This window comes from Eumetopias jubatus, unplaced genomic scaffold (genome assembly GCF_037043125.1).
Source record: "Eumetopias jubatus isolate StellerSeaLion01/CBP00866 unplaced genomic scaffold, mEumJub1_p1.0 scaffold_1, whole genome shotgun sequence".
Lineage (NCBI taxonomy): Eukaryota > Metazoa > Chordata > Mammalia > Carnivora > Otariidae > Eumetopias > Eumetopias jubatus.
In genome coordinates, this window is record NW_028274807.1 from 211,037,276 (window position 1) to 211,050,932 (window position 13,657).

Consider the following 13,657-nt stretch of genomic DNA (forward strand, 5'->3'; position numbering starts at 1 on the left):
CCAGGGCTGCCTGCCAGAGGCGCCCCACCGCACTCGCCCCGCCCCGCCCAGGTGGGGCTCCTCGCCGCCTCCGCCAGAAGCGCCCCCACCAGGCACGTCCCGCTCCACTCAGGTGGGGCTCATCGAGTGGGCTCCGGGTGGGCGGGGCCGGGCGCGATTAGGGAAGTGGGGCTGGGCCGGGGCGTGATGGAGGCCGAACCGGTCCCAGACTTCTCAAAGCTGCAAGAGCTCCTGGCGCCGCCGTGTCTGGACCCTAAGCCGCCCCGGGCGCCCCCTGCTCAGCAGGCACCAAGGACCCCAGGATGCCCCAGACCCAGTGGCAGGTGCGTTCAGGAGCGGCCCCTTCCCCCAACCTGATCCAGTGGTCAAAGGTCACGACCTCTGGTTCCTGGGGGTTATCCAGAGGTCACCATGTTAGTTACTGACACTTAAAAAGAAGAAGTTCTGGTCCCGAGGGATACTTGGGGTCATATGGGGGTCAGAGGCCACGCAATTCCCTCATGTCTCTGAAGACTACATTGGTGCTGCCCAGGGAAGGGGGTGACCACACTGTCCCTTGTCCCCAGGTCCTTCTGGCCTGCACACCAGGACTCAGCCACTGCCCTGCGTTTCCTCCAAGGAAGAGCAGAGGGGCTGGTTCAGCCCCCTGGCCGGGACACCCAAACCCTGGGGCCCTGCTGGGAGCTGAAGGCCTTGGAGACTCTGGGACCGTCGCCTCTGGCAAGGGATGCCAAGAACATGCTGACCCCAATCGGCCAGCCATGCTGCAGCTCGGGGCCCCCGGAGGCTCCCCCAGCCCCTTCAGCCCTACCCCAAAGGCGGCCCCGGAAGCAGTCAAAGCCCCACCTGGGCGCTGAGAAAGTGGACCCCCGGTTCGTGGGGGTGACCCTGAAGTTTCAGATAAAGCCGGATTCCAGCCTACAGATCATACCCAGCTACAGGTAGGGGCTGGCCCAGAGGAGGGCGCCCTTTTGCAAGTTATAGTAATAATGGTGGGGGCAGGGGCCTCTGCTCGCTGGCACCCCACACCAGCCTTACGTTACAAATGGCCCAGCCTCTGAGCGAGACCTCAGGCTGGCGCCATGACCCAGCAACGTCCTGGTCCGAGCACAGGTCCTGTTTATGAGACGGGCCTGACCATACTGAGGGCGGCTGCTAACTTGTTTTTCCCAGTAATGATCATGACCACCACCTGTCAGGAACAACAACCATGAGAGGTAACAGGTAGCCCTTGATGTATATGGGCTGCCTGAAGCCTTGCGAAGCCCATTTTGCAGATTTGGAAACTGAGGTGCAGAGGATGCGATTGCTTGTCTGGAGTCACGCAGTGAGGACTCAGGAGAAAAGGGATCTCAAACTGGCAGGCTGGCCCCAGACGTGCCACCTCTTCACATAATACTCATTATTATTACTGATGAGGGACAAGGCCAGGCCTTTCAGACATCAGATGCCTCCTTGGGGGATGCTTCAAATACCGATAGTAAATCATCACTGAGGGGCCACTGCCTGGGACAAGGTACAGATAGATCCCCCAATGCTAACTCCTGTCTACTCCCCAGCCTGGCCTGCAGTAGCCGCTCTCAGGGTCCCTCTACAGGCCCTGCCAGGGGTCCTGAGGCCAACGCAGGAGGCGGTGAGGCCCTCGGTGAGTCCTGGTGACTTAAGAGCTATAAATAAGGGGGGGGGGCAGTTTCCCATCCTCTCCGTCTTTCTTCCCATCCTGCTTCCCCATTTAGACCCATCCAGAAGGAGTCATGGTGCACCTCCCTCCACTCAGGCTGAGTCACCCCCACCCCCGGTTTCCTCCTCTGCTTAGCTTGCCATCTGTCTCCCTTCCTCGCTTTCCCTCTCTCTGTCTTCGATCTGGTAATACCCAGGGCTGGTCCAGAGCCAGGTGGGGCCTTCGTAGAGACTCTAACAAAATGCCCCACCTGCACGGGCCTCCTGAGCCCAGACTCTTGGCCTCTGCCCCTTACCCTTTGACCTCTGCCCCCTCAGGGCCCCGGTGCTGTGCTTCCTGTAGGACCCAAAGGACCCCACTCTGGAGAGATGCTGAAGATGGGACCCCGCTCTGCAATGCCTGTGGTATCAGGTCCTCAGGATGGAGGGAGTTTGGATGCTTAGCCAGTGTGGGGTTCTGGGAGGGGAAACACTCACCCTTGTGGAAAGTGGAACTACCCAGAAAATGGTAGTTTCTGGACCCGTGCTGCATTCTGATGTTGCTTTCTTGCACCCCCACCCCAGGTACAAGAAATATGGCACCCGCTGCTCCAGCTGCTGGCTAGTGCCCAGGAAAAGTGTCCAGCCCAAGAAGTTATGTGGCAGATGTGGGGTGTCCCTGGGCCCCCACCAAGGCCCAACTCAGGAAGGGTAAGCCCTTCCTCACCCAGCCGAGCCTGTCCTGACTCAGTTTCTCCGTGGGGGGGGGGAGGGCAGGGAACGGGCAGAAGCCCTCCTGGGAGGAGTGGGGAAAAAACTTGGGACTTCAAGGGTCCAGCCTGCGTCTTCTCTGCCCCCTCCCATTCAGGGATCTCAGGTGGAAGACCCAGGCCTCGGGCTCCAGAGTCCCTGTCTCAGGGGGCCACTGTCCCCCTCCCTGGCCCCTGGTCCGATCAGGTTTGGCTGAGCCTCCCATCAGAAAATGTTCTCAGCAGTGACACTCCTACTGTGAACAGCAATAACAATAAAGAACACAACTACTCTGAGAAAGAGCGCTGTGACTTGGGGATCCCACCTCGTGCACACTTCCCCCTCTCGCCCCCGCGCCAGGAATGTGGGGGCAGCTGTTTTCTCATTAGGGTTCTGAGGGACACACACACACTCGTATATGCAGGGACCAGCCCACCCACAGAGAATGAGCCACATTCACCACAACATCCCATCTAGGGCAACAGCCACCACCTGCAGAGACAAAGAACACATGTAGACAGACACACACTCGGGGCGCCTAGCTGGCTCGGTCGGTGGAGCGCACGACTCTCGATCTCGGGGTTGTGGGTTCGAGTCCTGTGTTGGGTGTAGAGATGACTTAAAAAAATCTTTTTTTTTTTTTTTTTAAGATTTTATTTATTTATTTGACATAGACACAGCGAGAGAGGGGACACAAGCAGGGGGAGTGGGAGAGGGAGAAGCAGGCTTCCCGCCGAGCAGGGAGCCCGATGTGGGGCTCGATCCCAGGACCCCGGGATCATGACCTGAGCCGAAGGCAGACGCCCAACGACTGAGCCACCCAGGCGCCCCTAAAAAAAAAAAATCTTAAAAAAAAGGGAAGACAGATACGTGTGTGGGGGCTAACACATTCACACACAAGACACACTGATAAACTCGCATGTGCTGACACGCACATAAGACACATAGACCACACACTAGACAGAAACAAGCGTTGACGGACACACAACAGATACTATGTCAACACACAGAAAATACACCTAGGTGACACACCCACTGGCACACAGTGATATACACACAGCGGTCCCTTTATCCGTCAGCTCCACCTCTGCCTGCAGGATGTCCCCTTCCTACGTCTTTATGCACACCAGTCCCTTCTGGGGCCCCCTCCCCCCTCTTCCAAGAGCTCTCCAACCGCACCAAAGGGTGTCCCTAGCCTGAAGCCAGAAGCCATTCAGGAGAAGAGGGCCCTGGCCAGAGCTAAGCCCTGTCGCTGTCGCCAGAACACACAGGATACCGGTGCTCACTGGGACTGGAGGGATGCAGCCAGGGTGGGGGCTGGTCCCCCATTGCAGTGAGTGAGACCTGCCCGGCCACACAGCCCAGGAAGGGGAGCCCCTGTGAAACCCTCTTTTTCGCTTTTGGGTGAGCCTGTGGGGAAGGTCTGGGCGCAGTTCCTCAGCCCTCAGATCCCTGACTCCTCCAGCCCCATCATTCCTCAGCTCAGAACACCCCCCTCCATGTCTCCCCTAGCTGCTGCCTTCTCATTACTGGGAAGGTGGGGCAGTCTTCCTTGACCACCCAGTCTAAAACACATACCCCACTCCCATGCTATGTCAGGCTCTAGTTCAGCTCCTCACTGGTCTCCCTCCTAGAACCTACCAGAATTTTTCAGTTCTCTACTGCTCTGGGGTTATTTCATTCACCTTCATCTTCCCATCTGGACCATGACTTCAGGGGTCCAAGGCCACAACTGTGTCCCTGACCATGATAGGCCACCCCAGGGCCCAGCGTGGAGTTCTTTGGGGATGCACCTTGAACACATGAAGGTCTCAGACTGTACCTGCGAACTCACGGCTGTTTTTGCCCACTTATTCAGCATTTATTGAGCAACTACTGTGTACCAGACCCCAAGGGGGAAAGTTTATGGTAACTAGAACAAAGAACCCTGCTCTAGCGAAGCCAATATTCTAAAGTGACAGTAAACAAAGTCAAATATCTAATAGAGTGTCAAGTGGTAGTTGATGCTACAGAGAAAATAGAGTATGTAAGGAGATAAGGGGTTGGAGGGCTACCTCAGTGATGCTTCTCTCCGACATTTGGATAGAGACCTGAGGATAAGGAACTAGCTGTGGGACTTCGAGGTGAGGACAGTCCAGGCAGAGGGAATGGCAAAAACAAAGGCCCTGTGGCAGGCTGGACTTGGTGGGGCGTAACGAATCACGAGGGAGGGGTTAATTAAGGGTGTGTGTGTGTGTGTGTGTGTGTGACGGGAGGGGCCTCACCGTGCTTGTGCTGTTGCCTTCTGTATACTGGCTTGGCTGCTAGTTCCTCCCACCCCCCAACACCTAGTAATCCCCCCCCCCCCCGTTTCCTGCTCTTACCTTTGCTCAGGAAATGTTTGCCTAGGGCAGCTGATGGAGTGGGAGCTGTCCAGGACTGCTTCCTTCTCTCAGGCTCTGTTCCTGCTTTTGAGGGAGGCAGAGACTGCAAGGGTGGGGGGAGAGCAGCTGTTCTCTCCTTATGCTGTAGGGGGTGAGGGGGACGGTGGTGTGCGGAGCGGGTTGCAGCTGATAGCCATGTGTCTCTTCTGAATCATGACAGACAGTTAAAAGGCAGGTTGGGGGTAAACTGAGGCACGGTGGATGGACACAGGATGGAGGAGACATTGAGGGTGGGGCGGGGATGCACCCTTTAATCGTTGGGACATGTCACTCATAAGTGCAGCCACTGTCTGCATTTACTCATCCTGGTGAGACCTCAGGACAGGGGTCCAATGCCCAGACCCCGGGGAGGGGGCTCCGCCCATCCTGGGAAGACAGCTTCTGCGGTGCCTGAAACCAGACCTGGGGGAATCACCTAGCTCCCACCCGCAAGAGTTAGCGGGGTTAGAGGGCAGGGCTGGGCGGAAGAGATAAGGAGCAGGGAGCTGGAGGAAGGAGTGCAGTCCCCACCCCAGCCCAAGGCTGGCTGACAGCAGGAAACCGGACACGGAGAGAACACGCTCCAGCCCACACTGCATGAAGGTGGCTTGGGCTGTACCTGACACATTGTAGGCCCTCGAAAACAAACAAGCCAAAGTAGTTTATGTATGAATAACCCGCGGGGTTGGGACTAGAACCTTGGGTTGCTTCCACATGGCAGAGACTGAAGTGGACGGACCCAGAGTCCTTTATAAAAACTTTATTTGTTGGGGGGGTAGAAAATGGGGGTGACGCCCCTGGAATTGAATAAATAAATGAATAAATAAATAAATAAATACATAAATAGAACAATAAGTAAGCCCCCGTGTGCCTCTGGGGGGCGTCCCCCGGCCCGCGGGGAGAGGGGAACCGGCTCACGCCGATGTCAGCTGGATGGCGAAGACCTCGCCCCCCGCCTGCGCCTCCGCGGTGCCCGCAGCCTCGGTTCCACCTTCGGCGCCCGTGCCCCCGCCAGTGCCACCGCCCGCGCCGTTGAGACACACGGCCTCACCCGAGCTTTCGGCCTCCTGCACATTATACTCGCCCTTCTTGCAAGCGGTGGACTGAACGTAGAAGGCCAGGCCGGCCCCCGCGGCCAGTAGGGCCGCGCCCCCCGCCGCGCCGCCCACGGCGACCCACAGCCATGGACCTGCGGGGTGGAGACCCTCAAAGAGAGTGGACCAGCTCAAGGCTCCCAAGCGCGGCCACCTCTGTTCCCTCCCCATTGGCACGAGGTCAGTCCTCACGGGCCTGGCAGGGAACCCCAGGGAACTCATAGCGTGGGGTGGGGGAAAGGAGAAAGCCCTCAAAGGCTACCCTGAGCGCTGGTGCGACCCCAGACCCATTTTACGCGTCACCTCAGCACATGAGGATAGAAGCCCCTAGCCCCAGGGATACCCAGAAGTCAACTCTCTTCACCCCCAAGAGGATGAGGGTGGGGGGGATCGGGTCAACCCACCCCGGAAAACCCGAGATACACGAAGTGGGGGGGGAATCTGGGTGGAACCCCCCTCACCCCCATCCTCTACCCTAGGTCCCTCTCCAACACCTCTTCTCCACAGCGGCACAGTGAGGGGTGAATTCTACCCCAAGTTAATAAGCCCCTCCCACAGCCGTCACGGCCCTGGAGGGTCTCTCCCCTTGAGCTCCAGTCCGTTCCCTCTTCCTCCACCTTCCACCACAACCCGCCATCAAAGTCCCACTCGTCAGGGTGCCCCTGACTTCTGCCCTGGCCCACTTCAGTCTCATCTGCCGGGAAGGAGAGGGAAGTGAGGACCGGGTCAGGGGCCGCGCGACGCAGGCCACGCCCCCTGCAGGTCCCTCGCCCCGCCTCCCAGCTGCCACTTACCAGCCACGCGCACTGTGATGCGTCGCGCGTGGCGCCCATGCGCGTTGGTGGCTGAGCACTCGTACTCGCCGCCGTGGCTGCCCATGGCGCCCGCCACGCTCAGCGTGCTGTTGTTGCTCGACAGGCCGATGTTGAGCGCCCCCGGGGGCGCGCGCCAGCTGATCTGGGCTGGGGGCCAGGCCTCTGCGCGGCAGGTCAGCGTGAAGTTCCCGCCTGGCCGCACGCCCCCAGGGGGCGAGGCGGCCAACTCGGCCACCACCGGCCGGTCTGCAGAGGACAGGAGGTTGGAGGAGCCCCTCAGAGCCGGTCCAGGCACCGACAAAGTGCCCTTCCGCCCACCACAATCAGAGCACCCCTCCTCGGATGGGCAGGCAGGGATCCGGCCTTCCTTCAGAGCCACCTCCCCCTACTATCGGGCTGTAGTCAGCACGAAGATCCTGTGCCCTGCTTCCCTGAAGGAGAGGGGGTAGGGACCTGCACCAGTGCCCTTCTGACCTAGAATTTGAGGGGGGCGCGGGCTCCTGTTCCCTAGAGTTTTCATTAGCCTCAGGTTTAGACCGGGAATCCTTGTCCCCAGGAAGGGGGACTAAGGAGGTACCCTTGAACTGCCCTGGGCAAGCCCACTGCTGCAAGTCACTGTTTTGGGAACCCAGTGCCCTCTAACTGGTGCTACTCCCACTCACATTCCACGCCCACGGTGACCGTCCGTGCATCCGTGCCATGCATGTTGGTGGCCAAGCAACGGTAGGTACCCGCATCTTCTCGGGACACGCGCGGCCGCTGAGGCCTGGGCACGCCCTCCCGGGAGCAGCGCACTTGTGGGGACGGGCGACCCCGGGCGGCGCAGGCCAGCCCTGCAGCCTTGGCCCCTTCGAGCCACGTCTGGTGACTTGGGCAGGTGGACTCATCCATTTGCGGTGGCGCTGTAAAGCAGCCATGGGGGACGTCAGGGAGGGGCCCGGCCCCTGGGGCACCCCTACTTCCCGCCAGCCTCGGCCCCGCTCACACTCCATGCTCACGGCGACTGTCTTGACCGTGGAGCCGTGCCGGTTGGTGGCATTGCAGATGTAGATACCAGGTGCCAGTTCACTAGCGATGCTGGGGACTCTGGGACTAGAGTCTGGGGAGGCCAGCGGCAGCAGCATCCCCTCACTGGTGCCCTCTGAGCCGATGCACTCCACACTTGGCTCCGGCTTTCCATCTACCTCACAAGAAAACAGCTGCCCAGATCCTTCCACCCACGTCCAATTGCTGGGGCAGCTCAGCTCCTCAAAACTGGGGCCATCTGGGGAGCAGAAGGTGACACAGGGACTGGAAGTCAGGCCAGGGTTATCCTGACATACCCCATCTTGCCCTGTGTTGTCCTCACTCACATTCCACCGTGACAGCCACATTTTTGGCCACAGAGCCTCGAGCATTGGTGGCTTCGCAGCGGTAGGTTCCTGCGTGCTCCCGGACCACATGCAGCAGGCCCTCGACCACCTCTGCCTCCCCAGAGCGCACACAGCTCACGCTGGGCGGCGGGACCCCATGTGCCACGCAGCTCAGCGAGACCTCTGTTCCTTCCAGCCATGTAATGTGTTCTGGGCAGCCCATGCTGTCCAGCGATGGGGCGTCTGGAGAAGGAAGTGTTGTTGGGTTTGAGGATGGGGACCGGCCTAATGTCCCTAGACCCTCTTTCCGTATGAGGGCGGCCACAAAGGGTTGGGCAGGCTGTGCCCTGCCCAGACACTAAACCAAAGAGGTTTTATGCTGGTGGAGTGGTGAGCTGTTTTGAGTCCTTTTTTCTGATTCCTACAAAGTGCCCACAGGATCGACCCCAAGTCTTGAGCCTAAAAATTCTTAGACGGCTTGGAAAGCCCACCTTCCCAAGATTCTGTTCACACACCACACCCCAGACCCTTAGGGACACGTCTACCTCTCCCCCTCCTTCTCTAAGTTCTTCCCCTAATACCGCTCACCAGCCTCTTCCCTTTCCCAAAATCCTGCCCAAAGACACACTTCAGACCCCGTAGGCTAGTCACCCCTAGACCCTGAGAAGAAGAAATGCGCCTTGTGCACCCCCACTCACACTCCACCGTCAGCGTCACTTCTTTGACTGCCTCGCCCTGGACGTTGACCGCAGTGCAGCGGTAAGTGCCGGCGAGAGCTCGAGTGACCGGACCCAGCAGGCCCAGCGCCAGCACCGCCCCGCTGTCAGGCCGCTCGCAGTGGACGGACGGCGCAGGGTTTCCGCGGGCCTCGCAGCGCAGCGTCTGCTCGGGGCCCTCCGGCCACGTCCAGCTCTTGGGACACTCCGAATCATCCAGTCGAGGAGCGTCTGCAGGGGCGTGGGGTACTGAGAAGCTAGACACGGACAGGCTCTTGGAAATCACGAGGAGGGAGGCGAGAGGTTAAAGGCCAACTCACATAGGACGCGGAGTTCGGCGCTCTTGTTCTTGCTTAGGGTCTCCCCGTCCACCTCGAGGATGGCGTCGCAGAAGAAGCGGCGCTTGTCGTCGTCCTCGGTGGCATTCAGCTGAAGCTGGGCGGGCTGCCCCGGGACCACGGCTGGAATTCCGTCCAGTGCGACCAGGGCTCCGGCCCCAGCTGCGCAAGTTACTGTCACCACCTTCCCCTCGGGGGTGCTGGGCTCGTTCAGGGTCAGGACCGGCGCGGGGAAGCCTGGGGGCAGGGCATTGGCCGGGAGTCCACTGACCACGCCCCTCCTGCGGGTCGAGGCTGCCCCTTAACTGCCTGAACTCTCTGGGCGCTGCCGCCGAACTGTAGGTACCGCGCTCGGCCTCAGCGGATGCTTAGGCTCCGCCCTCTTCTCGCCCCGCCTCCTCCTCGCCCCGCCCAACTTTAAGGGGTCCCCACTGGGTTTGCGACGTTCCCCTTCCGGCGGCGGCTCAGACTCCGCCTCTGAAACGATTCAGCCTCAGTCCTCCAACTTTCCCACCCCTTAGGGACTCTGGGACCACGGCTATTCTTATACTAAGGCCCCGCCCACCCTTTGCTCTGCCTTCCCGTTGCAGAGCGACCGGATCCACCCCTGAGCCGCGGTGGCCCCGCTTCTCTCCCTCTTACTGTAGACGGTCACGTTCTCCCGGGTCTCGCGGCTCTCGCTCCCGAGGGTCACGTTGCAGACCAACTGCCTGGCGCCCTCCTGTTCTGCGTTAGCTGTGGCTGTGGCAGTGGCCACGAGCGCGTCCCCCTCCAGGGTGATATCGGGACTCAGCATGTGGTCCCCCAGCGCCAGGTAGACCCCAGCCTCCGAGGCTGGAAACAGCTCGTCCAAGGTGCAGCTCACGGGTCTTTCTGAGCCCACTTCCAAGAGCCGGGGGGCAGCGAGGCGCGGGGGGTCCGGAGACAGGGCTGGATGTCGAAGAACAGAGCTTGAATATCATGTATCGAACACTCAATATGTACTAAGCGCTTTACATGCACTATCTTATCGTATTACCCTCAAAGCACAGAGAGGAAAACAACTTGCAGCTGGTGTATGTTGGAGTAAGGACTGGAATTCAGATTTCTCTGCCTCAAACTTCTTAAACACTCCTCTGACCCCTTTTCGTTCCCTTCTGCTCCATGTACCCACTCACCGAACGTTCGGAGCTCTCTGGGGGCGGAGCTGTTTGAAAAAAGCCCCAGGCCATGTGGCCGCAGGTCCAGTTCCGCGCGGCAAGAGAAATTGGCCCCATGGTCCTCCCTTCGCGCCAGTACTGTAGCCGTAAGCACCGCGCCCCGCGCTCGGGGTGGCTCCCCGGAGAAGCTGCGACGGATGAGCTCCTGGGCGCCCCGCAACAGGGTCAATGTGAGGCTCCCACGAGGCCCAGCGCCTGGGACCCTACAGCTCAGGGTGAAGTTCTCGCCCACAGGCTGCCAGGCAGGCAGCGGTACCAGCTCTACACGATCCGGTCGCTCTGCAACGGGGGAACCACCGCTCTTGGAAACGCCGAGGCTCCCAGGCACGTGGCGTGGAACCCAGGGGCCCAGGGGCGGAGAGCTTGGGGATCCAGAGGGTGGAGCCTGAAGGGGAGGACCCTGTGACCCAGGGGGCGGGGCTTGGAAGGAAGGGAAAATAGTAGAGTGAGAGCGTGGCCGCTGAGAACTCACGGAAAGTGCGAATGAGCCCACGCGCCTGCAGCGTGCGCCGCGCGCAGCGGAAGAAGCAGACCGGCTGGGTCTCCGGCTCGCGGATGTCCACCAGCTGCCGCGCCAGCCAGCGCAAGCCCCTCTGGGTCCCATTCCGGCGCAGCGAGGTCTCCAGGCCACCGCGCTCAGGTCGTGGGCAGTTGGTGCTGCAATTCAGCCACAAAGATCCCCCGCGCTCCACGAGCGCCACGCGGGGCTGCAGGTCCGCCCAAAAGGGCTCCTGCGCGACCGCTGACCAGGGAAACGTGGGCTCAGCCTGGGGAGCCACCTTCCTGGGATCTTAGTGCCCCTATGTCGAATCAGGGATTCCCGGGGAATTAGCTGAGGCCACAGCCAAGGAAGAACTCAGGAGTTTCGCGTCCTGCCCCGGCCTCAGGTTTGGAGGCGCGCTCCCAGGGTTCAAACCTTGAGGGCTTCTCTGGGACATGGCAGCAGAGAGCCCTGGTCTCCAAGGTGCCAATGGAGTGATGGGAAAGCATGGGGGGAGGGGGATGAGACGAAAGACGGGGTTTTTGACGCACACAGCAATGACGGGAAGAGGGGACTTCGTGTGGAGGAAGAAAAACGAACTGGTTCTCAGGGTTCTTGCCAGAGAGGGGGAGACAGGTTGAGGCGAGGGCAAAGGAGAGATGAGGCTGACTCAAGGATTAAGTGAGGACCCCAAACCCGGGAGAAGAACACGAAATTAGACTCGAGGCTGGAGCTTATGGAAGGAACCGCGGTAACAGCGGAGGGACTCGGTTGCCAGGGCTCCGGCTGGAGCGGGAATAGCGCCTCTGAGTCACAGCAGTTGGGGAGATCGGGTCTTTCCGGACCACGGCTGAGGGGCATGTCAGTCCGTGGACCATGGAGCATTACAGAACGTGGAGAGGTACCCCGGAAAGGGACAAGGGAGACACGGGGTCTCCAGGGCATGAGATGGGTGCGGAAGAGCACCCAGGATCTCGACGAGGGCAGGGTAGAAACCTGGGCAAGCGAGGAGTCTGGGAGCTGGGTCTCCAGTGTGTGTTGGTGGGAAGAGGGATAGAGGGCAAGGCCCGGGCTCAAGGTGGGGCAGAAGCGTGGGAGTAGAGCGAGACGAGGGCGGAGCCGGGAGGGGCTTGTGGCCGCTTATCTGGTCCCGGAACTCCGCCCCCGCCCTGTCCACCCTGAGCCAGGACCCGGCTCTTACCTGAGAGGCCGAAGAGCCCCAGGCCCAGGACAGCCCAGAGGCCGAGCAATGCCCGGTACAGCCCCGGCGAGGGCCCTGGCATCGCCGCCGCGGGGGAAGCGCAGGAGGTGAGGAGAGCGCGAGCGCTGAGCTGGGCTAGAGGACGGCGCGGCGGGTGGGTTGTGGAGGAGGCAGAGTTGCGTTCCGGGATTGGTTTAACGTTGGTAACTTGGTTTCCAAGGAGGGGGCGGCGGCAGAGGCGGCTGGGGGGCGGGAGGGCGAGCGTGCTCCAGGCTCCCGGCCTCGGCGAAGGCGTGCTGGCAGGAGCAAGCGACCCCCGGGGTCTACGTGGAGGCCCGCCTCATCTCCCGGAGCCTTCTGGGGGCGGCCGCGCGCTCCCGCGTCATCCTCGGCGGCGAAGCCGAGGTCGGGGGATGCTGGGTTGCCCTTCTCAACCGCCCCCACCCTACCCCTAGCTTGGATGCTGTGGTAATGAGCTGGACTCAGAGCCCCGCCCCCATAGTTCGTTCCCCCACCCCCTCCCGCGCCCCTTGGGCAGGGGATTGGTTTGAAGGCTAGGAGAGAGCTGTAGAGCAGGATGGGGGAAGGCACAATTCTAGGAAAGGGTGTGGGGATGCCTCCCTCACTGATCCTTCTCCTTTTGAGCCGGCGAGCTGAGGGCTGTAGCCACGCCCCTAGTCCCCCTCCGGCTCCGCCCCCGCACGCGACAGAGGGGGTGGGGACCTAAGTGCCAGCGAGTCGGGAACACGTGTGCGTGCGCGCAGCGTTCGCGGGCGTCTAAATTAGGGTCGGCTCTGCTCTGGGTCTGTATTTACCCAGCGTGCAGCGGGCACGTGTCTACGCGGCGTGTGTGAGCGCAAGCAGCGGAGGAGCGCCCCTGAATCCGCTTTCGGCGCGGTGGGCGGGGCCCTGGACCGCACCGGCCCTCCCAGACATCCAGTGCGGGCTCGGCTTCTGTGTCCACGCGAGACCGAGAGACCAACTATGACACTTCGACCCTGCATCCGGGCCCCAGGCTTTGACACCCCCCCCCCGCATGTGCCCCCCAGGCCCGGTGATTAGCAAGACGTTGCCACGACGCGAGTCTGTGACACCCCACGTGGGCCCTCTGATTGATTGTTCCCTCCCCGCAGTCACAACATGGGTACCTTTTCTTCACATCTCCGTCCCTCAGTGTGTCATGTGACCCCGTCCATTTGCGCTCTCAGCGCCGGCGCTAACGGTGAACTGTGGGGGTCAGTTCTCGCTCCACCCCTGTCCTCCCGGAAAGTGCTGGGTCGGAGGTGGAGGGGCGGGGGGGGATGGGAAGGGAAACTTAACATCCAATCAGAGCTGCTGCGTGGCGCGGCGGAGCCAATGGGGGGAAAACCGACCTGCGAGCCAAGCCTCGCACAGCCCAAAGCCCTCCAGTGCCCGAGCTATGCTCATTTGCACCCCGCTGATAACGCCCGCAGGGGGGGTATATTACCGCACTTGGCTGGGAATGCGGAGGGACTGGGGCGCCCGGGTCCCCAGGCGGATGAGAAAAGAGGAAGCCTCAGGTGCCCTCCGAGAGACAAGGCACTTAGAGAAAGTGACTGAGGCAAGGCCAGAAAAGAAGACCACCTCCTCAGAGGAGGTACGCTCGTGGGGGGACCTTTAGGCCGCGAG

At 61.0% G+C, this 13,657-nt stretch overlaps 2 protein-coding genes across 2 annotated transcripts; one reads left to right on the forward strand and one right to left on the reverse strand.

The window, feature by feature from the left end:
* Positions 1-186: 186 nt before the first annotated feature.
* ZGLP1 (zinc finger GATA like protein 1) lies at positions 187-2,374 on the forward strand. Its single transcript, XM_028088703.2, has 5 exons — positions 187-323; positions 567-941; positions 1,560-1,645; positions 1,999-2,092; positions 2,245-2,374. The coding sequence occupies exons 1-5, from the start codon at positions 187-189 to the stop codon at positions 2,372-2,374; spliced, it is 822 nt and encodes a 273-aa protein (XP_027944504.2).
* Positions 2,375-5,725: 3,351 nt separating this feature from the next.
* Positions 5,726-12,089, reverse strand: ICAM5 (intercellular adhesion molecule 5). Its single transcript, XM_028088858.1, has 11 exons — positions 12,008-12,089; positions 10,798-11,067; positions 10,284-10,604; positions 9,769-10,056; positions 9,109-9,363; positions 8,771-9,019; positions 8,073-8,315; positions 7,706-7,984; positions 7,383-7,622; positions 6,700-6,966; positions 5,726-6,000 (listed from the first exon to the last, which is right to left on the reverse strand). Exons 1-11 carry the CDS (start codon positions 12,087-12,089, stop codon positions 5,726-5,728), a joined length of 2,769 nt encoding a protein of 922 aa, XP_027944659.1.
* Positions 12,090-13,657: the final 1,568 nt, after the last annotated feature.

Bases quoted from the DNA above. Each gene is read 5' to 3' on its own strand.
- ZGLP1 (XM_028088703.2), top strand. From the start codon at position 187: ATGGAGGCCGAACCGGTCCCAGACTTCTCAAAGCTGCAAGAGCTCCTG. The intron at 324-566 runs GTGCGTTCAGGA...CCTTGTCCCCAG, and splicing joins TGCCCCAGACCCAGTGGCAG to GTCCTTCTGGCCTGCACACC. The intron at 942-1,559 runs GTAGGGGCTGGC...TCTACTCCCCAG, and splicing joins CAGATCATACCCAGCTACAG to CCTGGCCTGCAGTAGCCGCT.
- ICAM5 (XM_028088858.1), bottom strand. From the start codon at position 12,089: ATGCCAGGGCCCTCGCCGGGGCTGTACCGGGCATTGCTCGGCCTCTGG. The intron at 10,057-10,283 runs GTGAGTGGGTAC...TTCGACATCCAG, and splicing joins CAGAGAGCTCCGAACGTTCG to CCCTGTCTCCGGACCCCCCG. The intron at 9,020-9,108 runs GTGAGTTGGCCT...ACGCCCCTGCAG, and splicing joins CGCCGAACTCCGCGTCCTAT to ACGCTCCTCGACTGGATGAT.